We start from the raw sequence: 24,644 nt of genomic DNA on the forward strand, positions 1-24,644 counted from the left end.
ATTGTGGAGAGTGTCGGAGAGAAACATTCCAAGATCAGAGGATCCTTTAACGTACTGGGGGAATAGGAAGACATCTTATCAGAACCTTTTCCACCTGGCTTTACAGCTTTTGTGTACCCCAGCTTCATCTGTGCCTGTGAGTTTTCCAAAGCTGGGGAAATGGTGTCAAAAAAAAAAAACGCAATAGACTGAATGCAAAAACATTGGATAAACCTATTTTTCTGAATAGAAATTTATAATAAACTGAGTCAAATGGGTAATATTACATTCACAATACTTTCATTTTAATTTTCACTTAATGTCATTCACAATATATTTTAAAGATGTCTACAATATTTGCAATATAAAAGATATAAAATGATTCCATGGAAAGTACAATACCTTACAGTGTACAAGTATGACTAGGTCATTGAATCAGTGTCTGTTGTGAGTCTCAAGTAAGTTGCCTGCAATGATATTTAAGGTCCAGCAGGTGTCAGTATGGAGCAAAACAGCAAAACTGTGTCGACACAGTGTCGATACAGTTTGGGGAAAGTGCTGAAACGCTTCACGAGGCCCCATCTACCCATCACTACCAGAAGACTAACAGAACACACAGCAAGATAAGGGTAGATCACGACACGGACACAGAGAAACACAGGGCTTAAATACACAGAGGGAGCAATCAGGGAATGGGTAACAGGAGGGAAACACAGCTGGGGCAAATCAGGCCTAACGAGACAAAGGAAGCAAAACCAGACGCATTTACATGAGACACTGACTTTCAAAGTAAAACAGGAAACATAACACAGACTGAACTACAGACACAGACTGACTGGAAAGGGAGACAGCAACTAGAGAACACAGAGACATAAACCATAAGACAGAACTTAACAAAGAAACCAAAGACTAGAAATGATAAATAATATAATAAACTCAAAACTCTGGGTCAACGACCCAGGCATCCTAACAGTTTTATCCCATACAAGCAAGCCAAATTTCTGCCTCCCACAGAATCAGACAGTTATGGCTACTTTTGATCTCAACTCTTTATGTGTATAAAGCACCTTGAGGGGACCATTATCTTAATTTGGTCCAATATAAGTTAATCGAAATCCAATATAAAGCACATCTGTCCATTTTTTGCATTCCAGCCTCTCCACAAACTATGGGCAAATAGCTGTTAAAGCACATGAGGTACAAGACTGTAGACCGGCACCGTGCTCGAATGGGCCGCAAAGCCCAAAACTACAAGGGAGGTGCTTAATAAACTGAAGGCAGTTGGGACCACAGTCATGAAGGACACCACTGGTAACACATTACGTGTTGTGTGCTATCAGTGGTGCTGTTGGTGACTGACACCTACAAGGTCCCTCTGCTCAAGAGGCCAGAGAGACTCAAGAATGGTTATTCTTAAGGATTACCTTAAATTTGCCATTGAACATTTAAATGATTCAAACAAGGCTTGGGCGAAAGTGCTGCGGTCAGATGAAACTTGGCCTCAACTCCCTGGCAGGTTTGGAGGAAGACAAATGCTAAGTATGACCCAAAGAACACCATCCCCACAGTGGATCACAGAGGTGGACACTTTATGATTCAGGGCTATTTGTCTGCTAAGGGTACAGGAAGACTTCACCACATCGAGGGGCCAATGAACGGTGTCATGTAATGTAAAATCTTGGACGAGAACCTTCTTCCCTTAGGCCAGAACACAGAAGTCGAGTAAAGGATGAATTTTCCAGCATGAAAACAACCAAAAAGATACTATCAAGGCAATAAAGGAGGCTATAGAAAATCTGTGGAGGCAGCTGACACTGCAAGTTGCTATGCAGCAGCCATGAAATCTAAAGGATTTAGAAAGTTTCTGTAAAGAGGAATGGGCCAAAATCCTTACTGAGATGTGTGCAAAGCTGGTGACTTACTGTTGTGTTTGCCAACAAAGGGTTCTTCACCAAGTATTAAGACATTTTTGGTTGAAGAGCAAATCCTTATTTCACTCAGTGACATATAAATCTATTTGTAACTTTTATGCAATGTGTTTTTTTCTAAATATCTGGTTGATTTTTTTGACTCTTCCTATTAAAATAAAATCATAAAATTTTTTTAATGAGCAAACTTACAAATTCAACAGGGGATAGAATAAGTAATAGAATATATACAATGAGGGAAATTGTATATAATTTTTTTGCTTTTAATTCTTGGGATTTAGATCAAATGGGTAACCGGACTGAACATGATTGAAAAAAGGCACAGAGCTGTGCATATAATATCCCTGTAATTCAAACTATAGCCAGTAAAAAACAAGTCATGAAGTCTTAGCAACTCTTTGTAGAAACTATAGCTGTTGGGGTTGATCAGATCAAATGAACACAGCTGATAAATGTGAAACAGAAGAATTTAAGAACAATCAGGATTGTTCCTAGAGTCTTTGAGTCTTGTTGAGGGAAGAGACCAGAAGCTCAACAGTGTCTCTAAGAAACCTGTGGACATCATGTTTTGTGAAATCTTTGTTGACTAAAAAGCTAATATGACCCATTCCTGATATGGCTAGCTACTTATTTACATATCCAGGAGTAAATCATCAACATCAGAAGTCATTTAGAGTCATGTTTTGTCTTCAAAAAAACAACTGCAATTCCTTAAATGGCCACTTGAAGTTAGCTTAAAAAGTTGGCCCACTTTAACAGCAGAATGGATAATGTTTACAGCCTGGTACAAAATAATGGTGCCGTGAAAATGACAGTTGTCTTCAATGCATTTTGACAAAGCTTCATAGGATCTGCCATAAAGACCAGGAAAAAACAAATTCACGAGTGTGGAGCCTGTAGAGATGTCAGGAAGACTCAAGGCTGTACTACTGCAAAAGGAGCTTCTAAAATTTATCAACACCAGTTTTTGAGTTTTTCAACATATTTTGCCAACATTTCTCAGCATTCAAAGATCTCATGATTTAGAAAAAACGGTAAAGGTGTCTAAAAACTTTGTGGTACGGCTGTTTTTGTGATGATGTACCTGACTCTCTTTGTTAGGACATCTGCAGCAGAGACAAACCGTGGCCGTCTGCACACAAGCCTTTTGGTGCCATAGTGCTTGTTTGTCTGCATCATGTCTGATGGGTAAAAAAGTTTAAACTTACACAATAATTATAAAGTCAATTGTACATGTTAACATTTCTGAAGTCAGCAAACAGTTTCCACATTCTTTATTTACCCTGGAAACTGAGTGAATATGAGTGTGAGCCAGCAGTGAACTCCAACACGTCTTTATCATTGGCCAGAAACTTCTCCTCCAGCTTTGTGCTGTTGATGTCTGCTGCTTTATGTCCACTAGTCTGCAAAGCAAGAAAAGTAAGCGAGTTTTTGACCTCAGACCTGCATTGGGATATTAATAAAGAACAGTTGATAAGATTATAGTACCTGAGCTAATCGTAAATCAGCATCATTATAATTCTTTTAGAGCCATACTTTGTCTTGAAGGAGACCTGGCTGCATTAAGAGTCAAAAATTAAGTAAACACTGAAGAACCAAAAAACAGCCTTACCCTTAAACGGCCACTTTGCCACGTAAGGTTAGCTTAGAAAGCAAATTTACAGCAGAACTGAATATGTTTACAGCCTGGTACAAAAATGGGTTTTGGTATGTTTTTTTTGCACATTCAAATAACATTGAAACCTAGGTACTAGCTCAGGCTCCTTCCACACCAGAGAAGTGACAATCCATGTACTACAAGCTAGTTTTTGGAAGCGACTTTTGCTATCTAGCAGCCAAATATGATCCCTGGCTGTAACTGTTTTTTTCAGATTTTTTTTAATCATTTAAAATTTCTCCTTGAGTGTAATGGAATCACTGCTGATGAGAAGATTAGGATGATATTGTTGGAGGATAGAACAACAACATGAAACACAAACTGAAAAAGCACTGAAATGCATAGTAGAGTTCTTCTGTAGGGGAAACAAATCACTGCAGGCTCAAACTAGGAGGAATTTTTCACATTAGAAATAGTTTGTCTGTGTTTTTCAATAAAACTATTAAATCAGACTCACAATTAGTTAGATTTTTTAAATGTGGATACACAGTGGACTGTTAAAGTCGTGCCTTAATGTCTTAGCGATCTGTCCAAATTTCTGCCAAGACTCTGTCGTTACTCACAGCGGATGCAAACATGTTCCACCTCCCAAACTCATCCTGCCAGTACCAAAGCCACTCGGTGGTGTGGATGAAGGTCGGCTCAATCACCGAGTTTTCTGTCGAGAGTCGACGTACTTTGTTCTGTCCACAGGTCATCGTGTCAAAGTGCACGGCTGGGCTGGTGCTACTGCAAAAAACCAATCAAGAAAGTATTAACATGAAGATGTTCAGTTATGTGAAAACTTTGATGATTTTTCTGATTCTTTGTTCAGTATTTAGTGGTGATTTAAACTAAATTTCACTATAATAATTTTGGTGACTGTGGAATAATGTGGTACGTGAAACAAACACAGCGTGCCTGAAATGACCATTTTAATAACATTATCTTGCACTGACATCGTACAGAACCAGCGTCTCCTAAAATCAAAACTTTCCTAAAACTTTTTACCCTCATAAAAAATTACTATCACATACACTGAGCTTGATTTTAGTTTAAAAGGAGCATCTGTTATTTTATCAATGCATATTTGAAAAAAGTGGAAACTCTTAGTAGTTCCACTAGATCTTAAAAACCCCCCGGAGATGTCTGAGTTGAAGAATAAATGTAAGTACCTGTATGAGTTACTGGGGTCACAGTAGTCTCTCTCAATTGTCTCATTATCGGGCAAATCAGTCCACTGGTGTCCCTCTTGGACCTGCCATCGGTACGGCATCTTGTCATGAGCTTTAAAACATCGATCTAAGAAGAAAGACAGATGATCAAAGTCAAGAAAGAACTACATTAAAACCTCAAACACTTAATAACCATGACTTTCTCACCATCATGTTTGCAGTGACTTTTAATGAAGTACATGCAGATCTCTGTTTTATCTGAAAGAAACAGGAAATATTTCACAGGCTTCATTCAGACAGCAGTTTTAGTTCATCTCCCCACAGAAGTGTTTTCAGCTGTTGTTTACCTCTGGCAGGCCTCTGTCTATTGTTCTGGCATTCTCCGCCTTTAGCAGCTACATCACTGACAGCAGCGTGAATGTCACTTAAGGAACGAGCATTATGAAAACGCTGATGGTTGCCCCTGTTCCTGGTAGCGGCCACAATGATGTCACTGGTGGGAGAGTTTTCATCGTCGCTTTCATTCAGTCCATTGCTGGAGTACAGGTCAAAACCATCAATGTTTGCAGCAATGTCACTAAGTGAACGGGCTCGATGCAGATCTTGGCGGCTGCTGTGGTTTCCTCTGTTTCCCCTAAAGCCCCTGCTGAGCTGATGGCCACCTCTCCCTCTGCCTCTCTGACTTTGTTGGCCATGGTCACTGACTCCAGCCAGCCTCAAAGCCTGTTTATTTGAATAAGCAGCCTTCAAGGACTGAAAGAGTGTGTCAGGTACGCCTCTAGCTTGCAAAGCTTTGAATGGCTGTGGAGCAGTAAAATCGTGGTTCTTCCAGCAGCTGCATTCACGGCTGATGTAGTTCTCACAGATGTGGAGCCTCCTGCAACCATCACCATCCTGACACCTGCCGAACAGCCCAACACCATTGTTGTAGTCGTAGCATATCTGATGGAGAAAGGGGGGGGAAAGGGGGTTACAATAGTAGACTGTATATAAAAGATGAAGATAAGATAAGATAAGATAACCTTTATTAGTCCCACACGTGGGAAATTTGTTTTGTCACAGCAGGAAGTGGACAGTGCAAAAGTTATGAAGCAAAAATTAGAATAAAATAAAATAAGAATAAATACAGTACACAACTGTACAGAATAGAATAAAATAAAATACTATATACAGTAGAATAAAATAGAATAAAATATACAATGAGATAAAAATAGAATACAAATGCTATATACAACTGAGTAAAAATACAACGATGCCAGAAAAGATTATTGCACATTTGTGGATGTGTGTGTTTGATCAGTTAAAGTCTTTGTTGTAGAGTCTGACAGCAGTGGGGAGGAAAGACCTGCGAAATCTCTCCGTCCCACACCGTGGGTGCCGTAGTCTCCCACTGAAGGAGCTGCTCAGTGCTGTCACAGTCTCATGCATGGGGTGGGAGATGTTGTCCAACAGGGATGACAGCTTAGCCGCCATTCTCCTGTCACTCACCACCTCCACTGGGTCCAGAGGGCATCCTAGAACAGAGCTGGCCCTTCGGATCAGCCTGTTCAGTCTCTTCCTGTCCCCGGCGGAGATGCTGCCACCCCAGCAGACCACACCATAAAAGATGGCTGAGGCCACCACAGAGTCATAGAAGGTCTTCAGGAGTGGGCCCTCCACTCCAAACGACCTGAGTCTCCGCAGCAGGTACAGCCTGCTCTGCCCTTTCCTGTAGAGGGCGTCTGAGTTATGAGTCCAGTCCAGTTTGTTGTTCAGATGAACACCAAGGTACCTGTAGCTGTCCACAGCCTCAATGTCCATACCTTGGATGTTCAGTGGTTGCAGTGGAGGATGTTTGTGCCTGCGGAAGTCTACCACCAGCTCCTTGGTTTTACTGGCATTGATCTGGAGGTAGTTCAGCTGGCACCAGTCCACAAACTGGTGATGTCCATCGTGATGTCCAACTTCTTTATTTTTATTTTCTTCCAACTTCATTTTTATTTATTTTTAGGAACAGGAACATTAACATTTACACAGACACAACAAGGGAAAAAAGGAAAAAAGAAAAGTAAACAACTAAATTTAAAAAAAATGGAAGGGGGGGGGGATTCACCCAAGGCTATGTGAAGTTACTAAAATGTAAGTTTTCCACTTGGAGATACACAGTGCATTTATATATACACCCACACCCACGTCTATGTACATACTCACACACACTTTCAAGTATCTACATACCATTCCACCCGCTCCATTACACCTTATTCCAGTTTTAGGGGAACCTTTTGAGCACATACTCATCGACTGTGTTGGTCCACTTCCTAAAACAGAATCGGGACACCAGTATCTTCTGACTTTGATGTGCGTCGCTACATGTTTTCCTGAAGCAATTCCGTTGCGCACCCTTAAAGTTAAAAGGCGTTGGTGAACTTCTTTTCTACTTTTGGGTTGCTGAAATCGTAAGTCTAGTGCATATCATCCGGAGTCGCAAGGTGCACTCGAGCGTTTTCACCAGACATTGAAATCTATGATGCGGAAATTTTGCCTTGAGTCTGGAAAGGAATGAGATGAGGAGTTGCCGCTGCTTCTTTTAGCGGTGAGGGAAAGCGTGCAGGAGTCGCTAGGATTTAGCCCTGCTGAGCTGGTGTTCGGTCACACAGTGTGTGGCCCGTTGCGACTACTCAAGGAGAATTTTCTGTCCGACACAGATGCTCCTAAGGAAAATGTGTTGGATTACGTGAGTTCTTTTAGAGAGTGTTTGCGTAAAGCATTTGCAATCGCACGCAATGCTCTTGTCGCAGCGCAGGGAAAGATGAAAAGGAAGTTTGATAAGAAAGCTGTGCAAAGGAAATTTGAGGTTGGTGACAAAGTTAACACTTCTACTGGTCCCTGGTTCTTCTCTCCAGGCAAAATTCAGTGGTCCATATACAGTGCGGGCGAAATTGAGTGACACGGATTATGTCATAGACACCCCAGCAGTGGCGGTCCTAGCCTGTTTGGCGCCCTGGGCGAACACTCCTCTGGCGCCCCCCCCACATACACACACACACACACACACACAAAACATATTAAGGATTGTACATTAACATAAAACTGTTGTACACACACACACACATAAGGAGAGAGAGAGTATGCATAGTATGCAAACGGCTATAATGTGTCATACAATGAGAACAGAACAAATCAACAATTGACAATGACTAATTAATATTATAATGTATTGTTTGGAGTTTAGTCTGTTACTGTTACTATTTTTACCATTTCTTCTTGGAGCAACTGTAACCCACATTATTTCCTTAGGGATTAATAAAGTTTTCTGATTCTGATTGTTTCAGGATGACCTGCCATTATCCAATGACACATCTGCTTACCTGTATCTTTTGCTCGTTTCTCCTTCTCTTCTTTTCTATTTTTTCTAAACTGATCACCTGATAGCTTTGAACTTTTCTTGTCCATCTTCCATTGGTTTTAATTTTGCACTCCAGTATGAACACCCATCCCCCAACCCGAGGATCACCACAACATAACCTAATAGACCTGCACCTTAGTTCACAGATTCGCTTTGTCTAGGGTGTATTTCTGGGATTTCACACAACCCAGGATTCAAATCATGACAACATAATGGACTTGGATTTACAACATTTTGAAGGAAATGTGCTCTATTTGGAAGCAGCCGCCCCTCCCTTTCAACAGGTTGTGTGTGAGACTTTAAATCATCAAACTGTAAATTTTAAATTGTTATTGATCCCTTTACCCCGAGTCCTAAAGTGTGTTTATTTATTTTTTTCTCTTCTGATATTTATTGTTTGTTTACTTGCACTGCTGTAATTGGAGCCTCGTCGTCTCGTCTCTCTCTATATACTGGACTGTATATAGCGGAGATGACAATAAAGTTTACTTTGACTTCAGCAGCAAGCAGGCGCACCGAGGGCTCTCGCACTCACTTTTCGTGTATAGAATTTTGAAAAAGCATCGGTGCAAATTATAAGTCTGTATCATGATGTCTGGTGTTTTCGTGTTTGTTGGTTTGTTTTATTTTGTTTTATTTTGCGAGTTGGTTATTAGATGCTGCTCCAGCCAGCCAGAGAATCCCCGCCGCCCGCCCTCTCCTCCCTGTGCCGCAAGCAGCAGGCGCACCTCGCAAACGGAGGGCGCCCTTACTCCCAGCAAATGGGCGATAGAAAACCGATCGGTGCCTACGACATTCCCAATATGCCCTGGCTGATGTCGGGGCAGCATGAGTCTGACATTGTTTTTTTTTTTTTGCCGATGCCCGTGATGCCGCCCCCCACCACGATGCCGCCCCGGGCAACCGCCCGTGTCGCCCGTATCTAAAACCGCTACTGCACCCCAGAGCGAAGGAAAAAGTGTCATGTGTGTCATATCAATATGATGAAGCCTTACTTTGCTAGTGGTGTGTCAACAGTTGCGACTGTGGGGGTGCCAGTTTCCAAAACCCGGTATGACCCGGTAAGTGATGATTTGGTTTTCGGTTGTGCTGAGAGCTGCGCACGACTTAGAAACTCTGAAATCCTAAGTGATCTAAGGTGACATTTAAAGGATTTAGATGATGCTGTTCAAAATGACGTGTGTCGGTTGATTGAGAATCATCCTACTCTTTTCTCTGACCGTGTCTCCTAGTACCTAAAGCGGATAAAACCCCGCTGTTTAGTACGGATTTTCAGAAGGTGAACAGCGTGACCAAACCTGACTCCTATCCTCTTCCCAGAATGGAAGATTGTGTCGATAGGGTCGGTTCTGCGAAGTTTGTTACTAAGCTGGACTTGTTGAAGGGTTATTGGCAAGTTCCTCTAACATCACGTGCGGCAGACATCTCTGCTTTTGTTACTCCTGACCATTTTCTTCAGTACACTGTCATGCCTTTCGAGTTCCGCAACGCCCCCGCCACATTCCAACGCCTTATGAATATTGTGCTGGGACGGGTTCGCAATTGTGAAGTGTATTTAGATGATATTGTCGTCTATTCAGACACCTGGTCAGAGCATATGGAAACGCTCACTGATGTGTTCCATCGCTTGGAAAGGGCCTCACCCTCAATCTCGCCAAGTGTGATTTTGGCAAAGCCGCTGTGACGTATCTAGGGAAACAGGTGGGTCAGGGACAAGTGTGCCCTATTTTGGCAAAAAAATCCAGGCCATACTAGATTTCCCTGCCTGTACTAAGCGTGAGCTCCGCCGTTTTCTCGGCATGGTGGGCTACTACCGGGGTTTCTGTCGAAATTTCGCGGAAGTGGTCGCACCCCTCACTAGCCTCACTAGTGTGTTAAAACCTTTTGTGTGGTCCTCTGCGTGTCAGAGTGCGTTCCAGGCTGTTAAAACTCTCTTTTGCAGTGCGCCAGTGCTGGCTGCCCCTGATTTTGCGCATCCTTTCAAATTAGAGGTAGATGCCAGTTCCAACAGAGCAGGTGCCATATTGTTACAGAAAGATCAACAAGGTGTGGATCACCCAATCGGTTATTTCTCAAAGAAATTCATTTTCCATCAGCAAAGGTACAGCACGATTGAAAAAGAGGCCCTTTCCCTGCTGTTCGCGTTACAGCATTTTGAGGTGTATGTCGGGTCCAGCCCATCGCCTGTGATCGTTTATACCGACCACAGTCCCCTGGTGTTCCTAATGCGAATGCAGAACTCGAACCAAAGACTTATGAGATGGTCTCTCTTGGTGCAAGATTTCAATCTGGAAATTCGCCACAAAAAGAGTACAGAGAATGTATTAGCGGATGCATTGTTGCGAAGTTTCCTTTACTTATAACTGTCAAAACATCTACAAAGGAGATGCTTTGATTTTGGGAAGGGGGGTGTTACGGCCTGTGGCTATAAGAAGTCTGTGAGCTGCTGTTTGTGTGTCTTTTTACTGTGTCTTAGGACTCTCTGCAGGTCCTTCCCCTAATGAAGAGCATTGAGCTGCTGATTGGACCATGGAGCACGTGACGGGGTTCAAAAAGCTGCTCTGACAGTTGCCGGGAGAGAGAGAGAAGCGAGCGAGTGCGAGAGTGAGCAGTTTTGACAGCAGACCTGGCCCTGGTTCCCAAATTTTGGGTTACTTTGTATATGTGTAAGCGTGCTCTGTGAGAGCCGCCAATTGTGTGTATGGATTTAGTGCTTATGCGTGCATAGGCTGAAGCTGAAGAGGTGAGCCGCCTTTTCTTTTGAACTGTTTTCTCCTGGAAGCGAGGGAAAGTTATTGTCATTTGTTTGTTTTGTTTCTTTCTTAGGGTTTAGTTAGTTTCTCTGGCAGGACTTACACTGTAAAATGTAATATTGTGTTTAATTAAAAATATTAAATAGGCTGAACTCAATTTTTATCAATTTGTTATTAGAACTCAATTTAAATAAGTTACCAGTACTTTTTATGCAAAAACGCTGATAAACTCCATTTATTTGAGTTGTCTTAACTTAGAAAAACTAAGTAAGCTGGAAGTTTTGCTTCTCAGAGCGGAAGGATGAAAGATGTGTTTTGAAAATGCCACGTGACTACCGTCCTCCTCCCTCTCAGATCAGTCCGCATGTTCACGGTGCATTTTTTATGGAATATGTTGAGCAAACCTGGAGAAGCGTCAGCTCAAGATATTGTTGTCATTGCTGTGGATCTTTACCTGATACACTGACTTGGTGAGTAAATGTTTACTCTTATTCAAACTGATTTGTGGCTTCTCTTAGTTTAGCACCAGGTTTAAAATCTTGCTAGCTAGTTAGTGTTAGCCTAGCGTTGCTGCTGCCGCTGGGCTCATGTTACTTAAAAATTAACACCACAGCCTTAAAAACCTTACATAAAACTATGTGGTGAAATTTTCTGTTGATTGTTTGAAATAAATAAGTGAGATAAGAGCCCAGACAAAATTCTTCGGAGGTGCAGCCGTTAGGGGTGGGGTAGGTGTGAGGGTGGATAACAGAGCTCTCCGAAAACCTGGAAGCACTTTTGCAAATATGTGATATTTTGATAAATTAAGTAGATATTTGAGCATTACATAGCTACATTGTCGCCTGAAAATATCGTAAAGGTTATTTTGTGACCCAGAAAGGGTAGTCTGGGGAAAAGGAGGATCGCATTTGTCGGCCACGGTTGTCGGAGCCTGTGCGTGCTTTGTAAGCGCGGCAATGGCGGAGGAGCGCCGCTGAAAAACTTATTACTTTTTCTGGGTCACAAAATAAACTTTTAAGATGTTTTCAGGCGAGAATGTAGCTGTGTAAATTTCAAATATCTGCTCGATTTATCAAGACATCACATATTTGCAAAAATGCTCAGACGTTTTCGGAGACGTCTATTTTTTTTGTCATGCTTTGTGGCAGCTTTAGAACATCTGTGGCATCTATTAATGTCAAATCTAGCCTTTATTTAACAACATAAGCAAACTCTATGTTACAATGATTGCACAGCCATTAAGGATCAAATCAGTTTCTGAAAAATGTTCTGTTTTTTCTCCCTGCTTGCTTCTTACTGTCTTTGAGGCTCGGGACCAGCACTCCTGCTGTTGGACAGAAAGACATCAGTAAGTATTTTGGTTTTCCAATATATTAGCAACTGTCAGTGACATTTATATTAATCAGGCTGAAGTTTAATCATACTTTAGATCAGCCTGTTTTACTTATTGTTTTATTTGTGCTTTGGTTTGGGGAAGTTGTTTCTTCACTGATCTTTTCCTGTCTTCTGTTATTAGACTTGAGATATGACTGCACTATGCTGTTGCTGGTGACTCCAGTTAATTCTACAAGACATGCTGTGTAAGTAAACAAACAACAACAGTTTGGTCTGCATTTCTTGAAAGATCACATCCCCAAACTTAGTTTAGAGGGTCTACACTGTATATAGTGAAGTCTGCAAGTTTTCTAACAGCAAAATCTGTTTTGTGCCCAAAATCATTTTGCACATCATTAGAATGAAAGTTATTGGCCATGTTTGCAAAGCCCTTTTAAAATGATGCTTTCATGACATTATTGTGTGTTGGGTGGTGGTCAGGGCTATGCAGACTGACAATTTGGGACATTGAAAGTCACCTCTCCGGTGGGGAGGGAGCCTGAGATCGTCTAAATTGGAGTCTGTTTTATACCAAATGCAGAAAAAATGTTTTAAGAAAGCAATTAAGTTCATGTTCCAAAAATATGATTGTTTGCTTGCAGGACACCAGGAGAGATGAGTCCTCCGTCACAGATGGTGTGGTCAGTGAAGATGGTCGCCTGCAGGTTCAAGCTCATTGCATCTCCAACCCACATCCACTGCCACTCTACTTAAGGGAAGTTAAAGACTTTCTTCTGCACCTACATTTGGATCACCTCGATCCATGACAGTCATTCAGGCAGTGATGCCTGGACTGGAAACAAGCATCCTTAAAATAATACAACATTCCAGCTGCTGTGTTGGAATGAAAAACAAATGTGTTGTTTAAATTAGAGACTGCACTTGTGACAGAACAATAAATATTTTATTTTGATTATATAAGTAATGTAAGTACAAAACAAACTGTGGTAGACCTAAACTTATTTTCAGAATAATTAAATCTGAGACTTTGTTTCATTGTAAGATTATAACAGTGATGGCAATATAATTGTTGTTCAGCAGAACAGTGTCCAGTATGTTGGCTGTTATACTTTGTTGTGTTTGAAAATAAAAGTTGGGCTCATTTTAACATCATTACAAAAAGTGTTGTTAATTATTTTTAATCATATTCAGGTTACCACAAATTGTTTTTTCATTTAGTTGAACTTAACATGTTTGTCAGTAGGTAAACAATTAGTATTGTACAGTCAGAAATATCAAGTTATTGTTAATACTGCAGACTTGCAATGAATAAGTTGTCCTAACAGTCATCTTAAGTAAGCTTTACTTAGTTTTTTTTGAGGCAACGAGTTTCCATAATTTTTTGAGTTCTGGGAACTAACAAGGCTGTACAGTGTACTCAAAATGAGTAAGTTGCCCTAACTTGGTCATCTTACGTAAACTTGATCCAATTTTTTTGAGTTCTGGGAACAAATGAGCTTGTACAGAGTACTCAAAGTAAATAAGTTGTCCTAACTTAGTCATTTTTAGCTAAGCTTTACTCAATTTTTTTGAGGCAACGAGTTTCCATAATTTTTTTGAGTTCTGGGAACTAATTAGATTTTACAGTGTAGTTGGTTTTGTTTATTATTTTGGCCTGGGTTCACCCTGGAGCTATGCTTCCTGACACTAAATAAAATCACCTTTTTTTTTTTTTTTTTTTTTTTTTACTCATAACCGGGTTCGGTTGTTTGTTTTGGGAACCAAAAACTCCTCAAATCTTATGTGCGTCTCTACACGCCTAGACTAGGGGCATAACAACATTTCTATATACATACATAATACATATCTACACGTGCATGCATGCATACTCATGCATGTATACCCTTTTACATATTTTTGTGCATGTCTACACAAGTGTCCATTCAGCATCAAAAGGAATTAAGACCAGAAAGCACCAGAAAATCAGGTTAAATGAAAAGAGAAGGGGAAGGGAATGAAAAAGATCCATTCCCCACATTTTTCACAATCCTTTAGCAAACTCGAAAACCATTTCGACCAATATCTTTGAAATTTGTCTTTACAGAGTCTTAGAGAAAAAGTCATCTTTTCCATGTCACAAATATCTTTTACTATGGCTGACCATTCTCCAGCCATTGGTGGGTCCTTGTCCAGCCATCTTTTAGTTATTGCTTTTTTTACTTGCTGCCAGGAATATTTTAAAAAGGTGTTTAGCTTTCGTATTCATCTCAACTGGTACATTTTCCAAATATATTGTAGCAAAGCAAAACTCAATCTCAAAACCCATTACCTTTTTAATCCTCATTAGTATTTCAGCCCAATAACATTTAATAGCCCGACAGTCCCAGAATATATGGAAGTGGTCAGCCATAGTGTTGCCACATTGCCTCCAGCAGTTACCAGATTCAGGTTTGCTATTCTGAATTGATTTATACTTAGGTGTAAAGAAAAATCTAGTATTATTCTTCCAGGAAAGAAGTTGTTAACATACTGGGTGGAGTGGGTCCTGTATGATTGTAAACATGAGTACAGTTTCGAGATCAGCCTTTTATGTACTTTACCTTTATAGGTGTCGACAATCATGTCAATGAGACCCGCCTCCTCACAATCCTCCCTCGCAACTTTTTGCAACTATTTTTATTAAAATGGTGTCTCAATTGTAAGTATCTGTAAAAGTTTGTTTTATTTAACCCGTAAGTTTCACTGAGTTGTAGGAAGCTGTCCATGTCTGTTTTGGTTGAGATTTTACAGTATGCTGTACATTCTCTAAACACCACATCCAAATGTGCTGGTGTGAAACCAGTATCATATCCTACCCACCTTAATATTCACATTTTCCTTTCCAAATTGAATTTTTTACTTTGTTTAATCCATATATTTAAAGCTACTTTGGTGCATTCATGCAATTTACACAATTTTCTGTAGACTTATATCACCCAGTAAAGACTGTAGAGGTAAATCTAATTGAGCAAGTTCCAAATCTTTCTATTTTGCTTCATATCTGTTATCACAGAGTCTAACCAAATACAGAAGCTGTGTTGCATTGTTATAGTCCCCCAGGCTGGGTAAGGATAATCCACCTTGGTCTTTTGGTAACTGTAGAGTCTTAAGTCGTACCCTGGGTCTTTTACTCTGCCAAATAAATTGTGAGATCATTCTTTTACACTCATTAAATTGTTTCGGGGGAATTTCAGTTTGCAGGGATTGAAAAAGAAACAACAGACGGGGTAAAACATTCATTTTCATTCATTCATTTTCTATTCTACCATACAGACCAATTGTCAAAGGTGCCCATCTTCCTAAGTTATAAATTTCCGTCAAATCCTTTGGTATGATGACTCCAAGATATGTCAGTTTGTTAGTATTCCATTTGAAATCATACATTTTACGTATGTTTTCTTTTGGTACATAGTTGTAAGTTAGAGTTTGGGTTTTGTGTATATTTAATTTGTAACCTGAGTATTGGCTAAACTGTTCAAGGTGCATCATCAGTTTGGGAAGACTAGAGTCTGGATTTTAAAAGGTCAAAAGTATGTCATCTGCATATAAGCATATTTTATTCTCCACTCCTTTAACTTGAATGCCCTCGATTTTCTGGTCTTCTCTGATCCATTGAACCAGGGCCTCTATAAAAAGTGCAAACAGGTGGCCTGTATTTATATAGTGCTTTTCTAGTCCCTAAGGACCCCAAAGCGCTTTACATATCCAGTCATTCACCCATTCACGCACACATTCACACACTGGTGATGGCAAGCTACGTTGTAGCCACAGCCACCCTGGGGCGCACTGACAGAGGCGAGGCTGCCGGACACTGGTGCCACCAGTAGGCAATGGGTGAAGTGTCTTGCCCAAGGACACAACGACCGAGACTGTCCGAGCCGGGGCTCGAACCGGCAACCTTCCGATTACAGGGCGAACTCCCAACTCTTGAGCCACAATCGCCCTTGGTTGGGCTTAGGGGGCACCCCTGGTGACATCCTCTCTCCAGTGTAATAGTCCTAGACAGATTTCCATTAATTTTAATCCGCACAGTTGGACAAATGTACAGCGATTTCAAACAGCGTATGATCTGCTCTTTGAATCCAAATTGTTTTAGTACTAGATAAAGAAATTCCCATTGCACCATATCAAAGACTTTCTCTGCATCCAAACTCCAAGCAACTGATTTAAATTGATTTTGACTCATAGTGTTTATTATTATTATTATTATTATTAATAATAATAATAATACATTTTATTTGAAAGCGCCTTTCAGAACACTCAAGGACACTGTACACAGCAGAATAATAAAATCAAAATCAAAGTAAGCAGTTTACACAATCATAAAAGCATAAGACATAAAACTAATTTAAAATAGCAGAGTGGAGAGGTTATGTGGGATAAGCTGTTTTGAACAAGTGAGTTTTGAGTTGGGACTTAAAGAGAGAGAAGGAAGTGATATTTCTTAAATCAAGAAGAAGAGGGACGAAAGGACCCCCTAATGATCCTCTACCTAATGATCCTCTACCTAATGATCCTCTACCTAATCACACGAGCCAAAGTCTGAAAACAGGTGTAGATCAAAATCATGTGTATCATGTGATTTCCAAATCACATTGGCTCGTGTGATTAGGTAGAGGATCATTAGGGGGTCCACTGTCCCTCTTGGGGGGGAGATACTCCCACAGGGTTTAAATCTGGGACTCTCCACATTTGACACAAGAACTGAAGAAGCCTTTCGGATGAGAGGTGAAACGTCTTCAAGCAACTTAAAGAAGTCCAGACACTTTTCTTTCCAAGCTCTAAATGGTTCCAAAAAATACAAGGTTAACTGTTTACTGAGGTCAGCGGTCAATGTGTGATCATTTTCACATAAACTTCGATACAACAGGTGACAGTTAATTTTAATGCAAACTAACTTGTCTGGTTCATGCTGTGTGTGTTGTTAGACCTACATCAGGAAGGAGTGTGTGGTCACTCTGCAGCAGCAGGGTGCACAGCTCTTCTCGGCTCAGGCTCTCCAGCTCATGCTGCCTCAGAAGTCTTTGGTTACGATCAGAGGTCAGCTCATGGGAGAAGCAGCAGCCCCTCCTGTTATAACAGAATTCATACAGCTGAGTCATGACTGGGTGTGCTAGCATTTATTTGCTCAGTTAAGAATAAAAATACAAAAACAGCGTCATATACGACAGCTGTCTTTGTGTAATGATTGATAAGGCTTATCTGCATGGGACAAAGTCAGCTGTTAGGTTCAAGGCAAATAGCCACCCTGGCAACTCGCTGAAACAGTACGACATCAATGTGAAAAATAATTAGCCCAATAGTAGATTTTTTATATGTTGCTGGGTAGACCTAGCATCCCCTGTAGTTTTTATTTTTCATAGTAAACTTTGCTGATGTCGGAAAATCTTTCTGTTCTTTGGATGAACGTAGCCATGTTCTTTTCGCTTTCACTCTTTTCACTCACTGCAAAGATAAGCTTCAGTCTAAAAGACGACCAGAGAGCAACTTTTCCTACTGGCCTTCAAAGCCACATTTTGTTACTTGTTCAGCTTAGCTTTTTGAATAAATGTGTCAAACTGCTGTAAATTGCCAGATTTTCCTAACAATACCTAAAGGCACCATCAGTGTCCTGGACTTTAAACCTGTTGATTTTACAACCATATGTGATATAACTACATTACATAAATAACAATCCCTAAATAAGCTCTGTTACTTACTTTAAGTCCAGTATATTTACCTGAGCTGAGTGAACTGACAGAATCCGCTGAAGAGGAAGTTTTTGCACAGGTGCAGACCCCTGCATATCCCCAGACAGTCTTTCACTTTGCAAAGTCTCAGGCGGGTCCTGGCCACCACCTTCGGCTGTCCGTTTGGACAACACGAAACAAATTTCTCTTGGTTACAAATGATCTCCGACAACTTCTTAGGATCGCCGGAAAACAGATTATATACTAAATCCTCAGTGTTGACTGCTCCTTGATTGGCGCAGATCATTTTCAGTATTTCTGTCTCCATCGTGTCCGAGCTCTGCCTGCGCTTCCTTCCACCTGTGACATTAAACTGACGAAAGCCTCATTTCTGACGACTGGAAAGTGAAACTCAACAACTTTTAATCTGGACTGATGCTGTAATGCTGCCGTTTTCCACTCTGAGTCGTCGCCGCGCTGTGACCTCCACACATCCCACTTCTCGACTTTCTTCTACTTCACAGCTGAAACATTTCCAGTAATGAAACATGCCATGAAGATACAGGATCTAAATAAAACAGAAAAATCGCAACGAAAACATTTAGAATTTATTTTAAAACAAATGTTATGTCAGACTTTCCATCAAACCTTTGAGGTGAATATTTGGCTTTTTAGCTGCTAAATTCTAAATGCAGGCTGTTTGCTGTTTGCTGCTTGCAGCGAGGGTTATATGGGGGCCCAGAAGAGTCACAAATTCATTTTGTAACTTTGTATATTATTTAGAGATAAATAAAGTATGCGTCAATATTTTAAAATAAATTATTATTGCATTAATAAATATTCAAATCAATTTCTAAAAAATAAAAAATAACTCAACAAAAGACACATTTCAAAACCCATTTTAGAATTCCAAAGGAAAAAAAACACATTTTCAAAATCTTTTTAAAGTACAATTTAAAAAAGAGAAATGAGTAAACAGAATTAAAGGGAAATGGGTTTTAAAAAATCAAAGATTTATTTTGACCTTTTCTATCCTTAATAATTTAAACCATATTAGCAAATGTAATAGCTTTGGGATTAATTAAGGGAATAGCCCTTGGATTAGCTATCAGATTAAATGTCAGATTAGCTATTCCATTTAACATTTCCAAAAAGCAATGCAAGTTCGTCATGCCGTGCGATGTAAGGAGCTCTACGGCTGGTTACAGAGACACAGGCTGGCTGCCTTGATAACTAGCTGCCAGGGACGATGAATCAAATCAAATCAAATCACCTTTATTGTCACGTCACATGTGCAGGTACACTGGTACAGTACATGCGAGTGAAATTCTTGTGTGCAAGCTTCACAAGCAACAGAGTTGTGCAAAATACAATAACGTGCAACAAGCAAAATATAAAAATGGTTAATCTAAAAAGTAATAAATATATGTACCATATATAAAGGTATATACATTACTGAATGTGTGTACTAAATATGTTTTTCTACGTGTGTGTGTGTGTGTGTGTGTGTGTGTATATACATGTTTTACAAATGAAATAGAGTAAACAATAAAATAAGATATATAAAATATAAAATATACAGAGGTAGGTATGTGCAAAACAGTGGCATTAATGTACAGTATGGAGTGCATAATGTTGAAGTTCCGGTAGTGAGGGTGAGGTGTCTATGACGTGTTCAGCAGTCTGATGGCCTGGTGGAAAAAGCTGTCTCTCAGTCTGCTGGTTCGGGACCGGATGCTGCAGAACCTCCTTCCTGATGGAAGTAGTCTGAACAGTTTGTGGCTGGGGTGACTGGAGTCCTTGATGATCCTCCCGCTTTCCTCAGGCATCGCTTCCTGTAGATGTCTTGGAGGAGGGAAGCTCACCTCAATTATCCGTTCAGCACACCGCACTACTCTCTGGAGAGCTTTGTGGTTGTGGCGCGGTGCTGTTGCCATACCAGGTGGTGATGCATCCAGTGAGGATGCTCTCAATGGCACAGCGATAGAAGGTCCTGAGGATGCGGGGCTCATGCCGAATCTTTTCAGTCTCCTGAGAAAGAAGAGGCGCTGCTGCGCCTTCTTCACTGTCTTGTTTATGTGTACTGACCACGTAAGATCCTCAGCCAGATGTACACCAAGGAAGCGGAAGCTGCTCACTCTCTCCACAGCGGCGCCGTTGATGGTGATGGGGTGTGTACTCCTCTGCACCTCCGGAAGTCCACTATCAGCTCCTTTGTCTTTGCGACGTTGAGGGTGAGATGGTTGTCTTGACACCAGTGGGTCAGGCGCTGACCTCCTCCCTGTAGGCCGTCTCATCACCGTTGGTGATAAGACCCACCACTGTAGTGTCGTCCGCGAACTTCACAATGATGTTGGAGTTGCTAGTGGCCGTGCAGTCGTAGGTGTAGAGTGAGTACAGGAGAGGGCTCAGTACACACCCCTGTGGAGCACCAGTGTTCAGTGTGATGGGGGATGAGGTGGTGCTGCCCAGTCTGACCACTTGGCGTCTGTCAGACAGGAAGTTAAGGATCCAGCTGCAGAGGGAGCTGCTCAGTCCTAGATCCTGCAGTTTCCTGTCCAGCTTCGAGGGAACGATGGTATTGAATGCTGAGCTGTAATCTACAAACAGCATTCTCACATACGTGTCTCTCTGATGCATACAGATAGTAGGTGCAGTGGCTGGCACTTTGGTGCAATGCCATAATCTATCTCTTAATGTTGACAAAACAAAAGAGCTGATTGTTGACTTTAAGAAGACCAAGGCTGTCCATCTCCTGCTCAGCATTGCTGGTGTCACAGAAGAGTGAAGAGCACCAAATTCCTTGGTGTTCACATCACAGAGGACCTGTCCTGGACCAGCAACACCGAATCAGTCACAAAAAGGGCCCAGCAGTGACTGCACTTAGAATAGAATAGAATAGAATTCCTTTATTGTCACTATACAGTTGTACAATGACATACAGAGCATCTCCTACTCAGCGCAAACACACAGTTCTGCAGCGCTATATGCATATGGACAGTATTAACAGAGGGAAATATGTATCTGTGGGTTTTTGTGCTGATGCACCTGTAGCGCTTCCCTGAGGGAAGCAGGCTGAATATGTTGAAACCAGGGTGGGAGCTGTCCTTGATAATGTTTGCTGCCCATCAGGGAGGGGAGAGGGCAGCCGATGATCTTTTGTGCTGTCTTGACCACACTGTGAAGCCTCGCTCTATCCACCTTAGTGCAGCTGCTGTACCATACTGTGATGCAGTAGGTTAGCAGGCTCTCAATGGACGAGCCGAGCGGTAGAAGGTCAGCAGCAGGTTGGAGTTCAGCTTGTACTTCCTGAGGACTCTCAGGAAGTACAAGCTGTTGGCCCTTCTTGACGACCGCTGAGATGTTGTCTGTCCAGGAGATGTCAGCAGAGATGAGGACACCAAGGAACCGGAAGGTGTGGACCCTTTCCACACACTCCCCATTCCTGAGACAAGTAGGTGCACCTCCCATCCTTATGTATACAACTATATGTGACTGAATTACAACAATTCTGCAAAGATGAGTGGGTCAAAATTCCTCCACAATGCTATACCTCTGTGTGTGTGTGTGTGTGTGTGTGTGTGTGTGTGTGTGTGTGTGTGTGCGCGCACACACGTGTGAGGGAGAGAGGGGATAATATCATACATACATATGTTATGAATACATTTCATTTTGTTTGATTATTTTACTTGGTTTGTACATTCGTTGGGTTGGTTCTTAATTGCACTGAACTGCAGCATGTGACAATCAAAAGCTACACTTCAGTTATTAGGAGTAGCTGTCACAAACCAGGCTGCACAGCCATGACAAAGACCCAGAGATGCATGGGAGTGCCATCCAAACGATTTTATTTTAAGTAAATAAAACAGGAAAAAGAAACCTTGCACAAACTATGGTGTGTGTGTGTAGTCAGTACCATCAGTGGTGTAGAGGAGTGCATGGGTGGAAAAATGGTGAATGTAAAGTTGTTCAATGCAAGAACCCAATCAAAAGCAACCAGAGTCCCACAGGGTGACTCAGGGGAATGAGCCGGCGCACAACTAGCCACTAAAGGCTTTTTATGGAGGCCTGGCACACCGGGCCCAGGTGCTGCCAGTGTCACTAATTGTTAACAGGAACTCTGCCTCTCCAGTGCCTGCAAATAAGACACAAGTAGGCCAAAAGGAAGGCAGGGTGCAGTCGGTCATCACAGTGGCTCATGGTCAAAGTAGCCATTCATTTCATTTTTTCTCGAATCCTGGCTTATGTCCCTCCATCTCTTACTGCGTTAACAGGTGCAAATGCTCATCTAACTTTATTAAGTTCTTATTATTGTTCTCCTTTTCAAAATTCCAAAATTCTCTAAACACTTTAACCATTTATATTTTACATTTTCATGTGGTTTTCAACATTTTTAATATTTCAACACATTTTAATAAATGACAGTTTTAACTTGGTTAAAAACAAATAACTTGAGTAATTGAAATAAATAAACAAGTTAAAGAAAAAGAGGGAAATGTAACTGTAGCTGTCATAAACGTCCAAAAAATGATCCAGTCCAAAGATGTTGAATGTTATATTGACGTCCAAATTGGGGACCTAGTTTGGACATGGTAAAATAAGAAAACCCTTTCCCTGTTTACTCTTCTGTCTCTGCTTCTCGTCTGCAGAAGTGATGAGTGTCCCAGCCTTCCAGAGAGTTAGCCTGCTGTTGTTGTTTGACATATTTACTGCCTTTTCCTGTTTCTCACTGATCTCACTTGCTACAGTGACTACAATAAAAACATTACGTTTGTGGAACAGCACATATATAAACTTTTTTTAAAGACTGGTTAGCCAAATAATCAAGCACATATACTGCAGTTAACGAGAGAGAGAGAGGTTACTGAGGACGGACCCTTAAAAATGCTAAATTCTAGCTTTGATCTTTTGCCACAGTCAGGCTCTTTTACTTTTCTATGTTAATGTATTTTAAGTGAAATTAAAGCTAACTATAGCTTCTGTACAGCTTCCTACTAATGGCAAGAAAGTGAAACTGTTATTCTCTAAAAATAGAGAATTATTATTTTAAGTGAAGAAAGAAGCTTCATCTCCTCTCTCTTTATGGCTGCTCTCTGTTTATACCAACTCTAAACTCTATTGTCTGATTGGCTTTTGGTGACTCAGATTTTTTTTTAACTTTAAATCAGATTTGAACTTTGCCAAACAGAAACATCTATATTGTTCTTACTGTTTTCTAACATTTTTTTCTTGTCACATGTGTTTCCATGTGTTGTCCCTTAATCTGAACTGTAAGTGTAATCACTTACAGGGTGGCTGTGGCTACAACGTAGCTTGCCATCACCAGTGTGTGAATGTGTGCGTGAATGGGTGAATGACTGGATATGTAAAGCGCTTTGGGGTCCTTAGGGACTAGAAAAGCGCTATATAAATACAGACCATTTACCATTTACCATTTACTTCCTACGAGCCATCCTGTCACAGTGAGTGTAATCTTCAGTATAATATACTGGCTCTTTGTGATTACAATGGTGACCTAAAACAAACTGTGTCCATGCTCTTGTTGATAAGGCTAATCATCCTGCAGAGCCAGAGGTCAACTTCACCGCTGTTTCCTGGTTGTCCAAAGGAAAGGCATTTAGTGGGTTCCAGACCTCAGGAAGTCATATCCAAAAGATTTGAGCTCAGACAAAAGTCAAAGAAAAAGAGGCAGCAGCTACAGTGAGCCGGTGCAGGTGATTTGAGAGTGATGAGAGCATGGAGGCAGAGCATCAATGTGACTGATAGCCATGATGAGGAGCTTGAGGGCAAGGACGGGAATGAGGGAGGGAATAAACAAAAGGCAGATTTTCGGATGCTGTTTGGAAGCAGCGGAGGTGTGTTTGACAAGACTGTTCAGGTTTGCTCTGATTATGAAACAACAGGCTGACAGCCCGGAGCTTCCCAGCATGGATTCGGGTAGATTCAGCAGTGCGGGAGAGGAGCAGCTAAGTCAGGATGAGGGCATGGAGGATGCTAAGTCTACTGAATCTACACGCTTCCCTTTTCCACCTCATCCTTCCACTACTTTGCCATACTCCCTGCTCTCTTTTCCACAACTCCCTTTGAACTTGCCTGGTCCTGCAACTCCAGCCAGGCCACATGACACAGGGGTTTACTCTGACGTCAACAGGCAGGTCAGTGGAGCCCTCTGGTGATGGATATACGTCAGTGAAACAGGAGAAGGGCTGAGAACAGACAGCAGGCTTGAATGAGTCATCACAGCCAATCACTTCTCAGGAAAATGTAACAGCACATAAATATTTCTCTTCTGCTCAGTTTTCAGCAGCTTTGACAGTGATTTTCATGAATGTCTTTCCTTTTATATATTTATGTTAATATTTATGCCTGCTTAAAAGCTCGTGTGTAATTACTGTCACTCTAGAATAAAATAATGTGACACTTTCTACAATCACACTAGCTGACACAAGTAAACTGTAGTAAGATTACATGGACTAAAGTTCTTGGCCACATACACATTACTGAGTATGCAAACCCACCCATTTATTATTTATTATTTCTTTTGTATATTCCACATGTCTGATTTAGATTTATACTTGATTTATACTTTGGTGGCAGCTATTTACTGACTTGAGAAATGTCATGAATAGCACAAGTTATTTTCCATGAAAACTGAAAGTGGTGAAATTCTCAATAAAAATGAACAAGAAGTGCATGTTTGACATATTTTGTTGTTTTTTGTGTGGGTTTGTCTGTGTGACGTTTTGATGTGTATCAAAAAAGTCAT

At 41.0% G+C, this 24,644-nt stretch overlaps 2 protein-coding genes across 5 annotated transcripts in view; both read right to left on the bottom strand.

Annotated features, from left to right (window-relative positions):
* Positions 1-18,442, bottom strand: part of LOC116323183 (protein mono-ADP-ribosyltransferase PARP12-like) — a 46,871-nt gene extending 28,429 nt beyond the window's left edge. For 2 of the 4 annotated variants that reach the window (XM_039600958.1, XM_039600957.1), the window contains exons 1-7: positions 17,929-18,442; positions 17,144-17,279; positions 5,066-5,660; positions 4,926-4,976; positions 4,719-4,845; positions 4,128-4,293; positions 3,267-3,310 (exon numbers count right to left, since the gene is read on the bottom strand). In XM_039600958.1, coding sequence (XP_039456892.1) covers positions 3,267-3,310; positions 4,128-4,293; positions 4,719-4,845; positions 4,926-4,976; positions 5,066-5,660; positions 17,144-17,279; positions 17,929-18,206 — 1,397 coding nt within the window. In that variant the 5' untranslated portion in view covers positions 18,207-18,442. Of the gene's footprint in view, positions 1-2,991; positions 3,089-3,189; positions 3,311-4,127; positions 4,294-4,718; positions 4,846-4,925; positions 4,977-5,065; positions 5,661-6,932; positions 7,643-17,143; positions 17,280-17,928 lie in introns of those variants that run through there. The other 2 variants (XM_039600955.1, XM_039600956.1) reach the window with 2 other exon arrangements.
* Positions 1-24,644, bottom strand: part of LOC116323188 (protein mono-ADP-ribosyltransferase PARP12-like) — a 95,140-nt gene that overhangs the window by 44,215 nt on the left and 26,281 nt on the right. The gene's annotated exons all lie outside the window — the stretch shown is intronic.

Source organism: Oreochromis aureus, linkage group 17, assembly GCF_013358895.1.
Source record: "Oreochromis aureus strain Israel breed Guangdong linkage group 17, ZZ_aureus, whole genome shotgun sequence".
Lineage (NCBI taxonomy): Eukaryota > Metazoa > Chordata > Actinopteri > Cichliformes > Cichlidae > Oreochromis > Oreochromis aureus.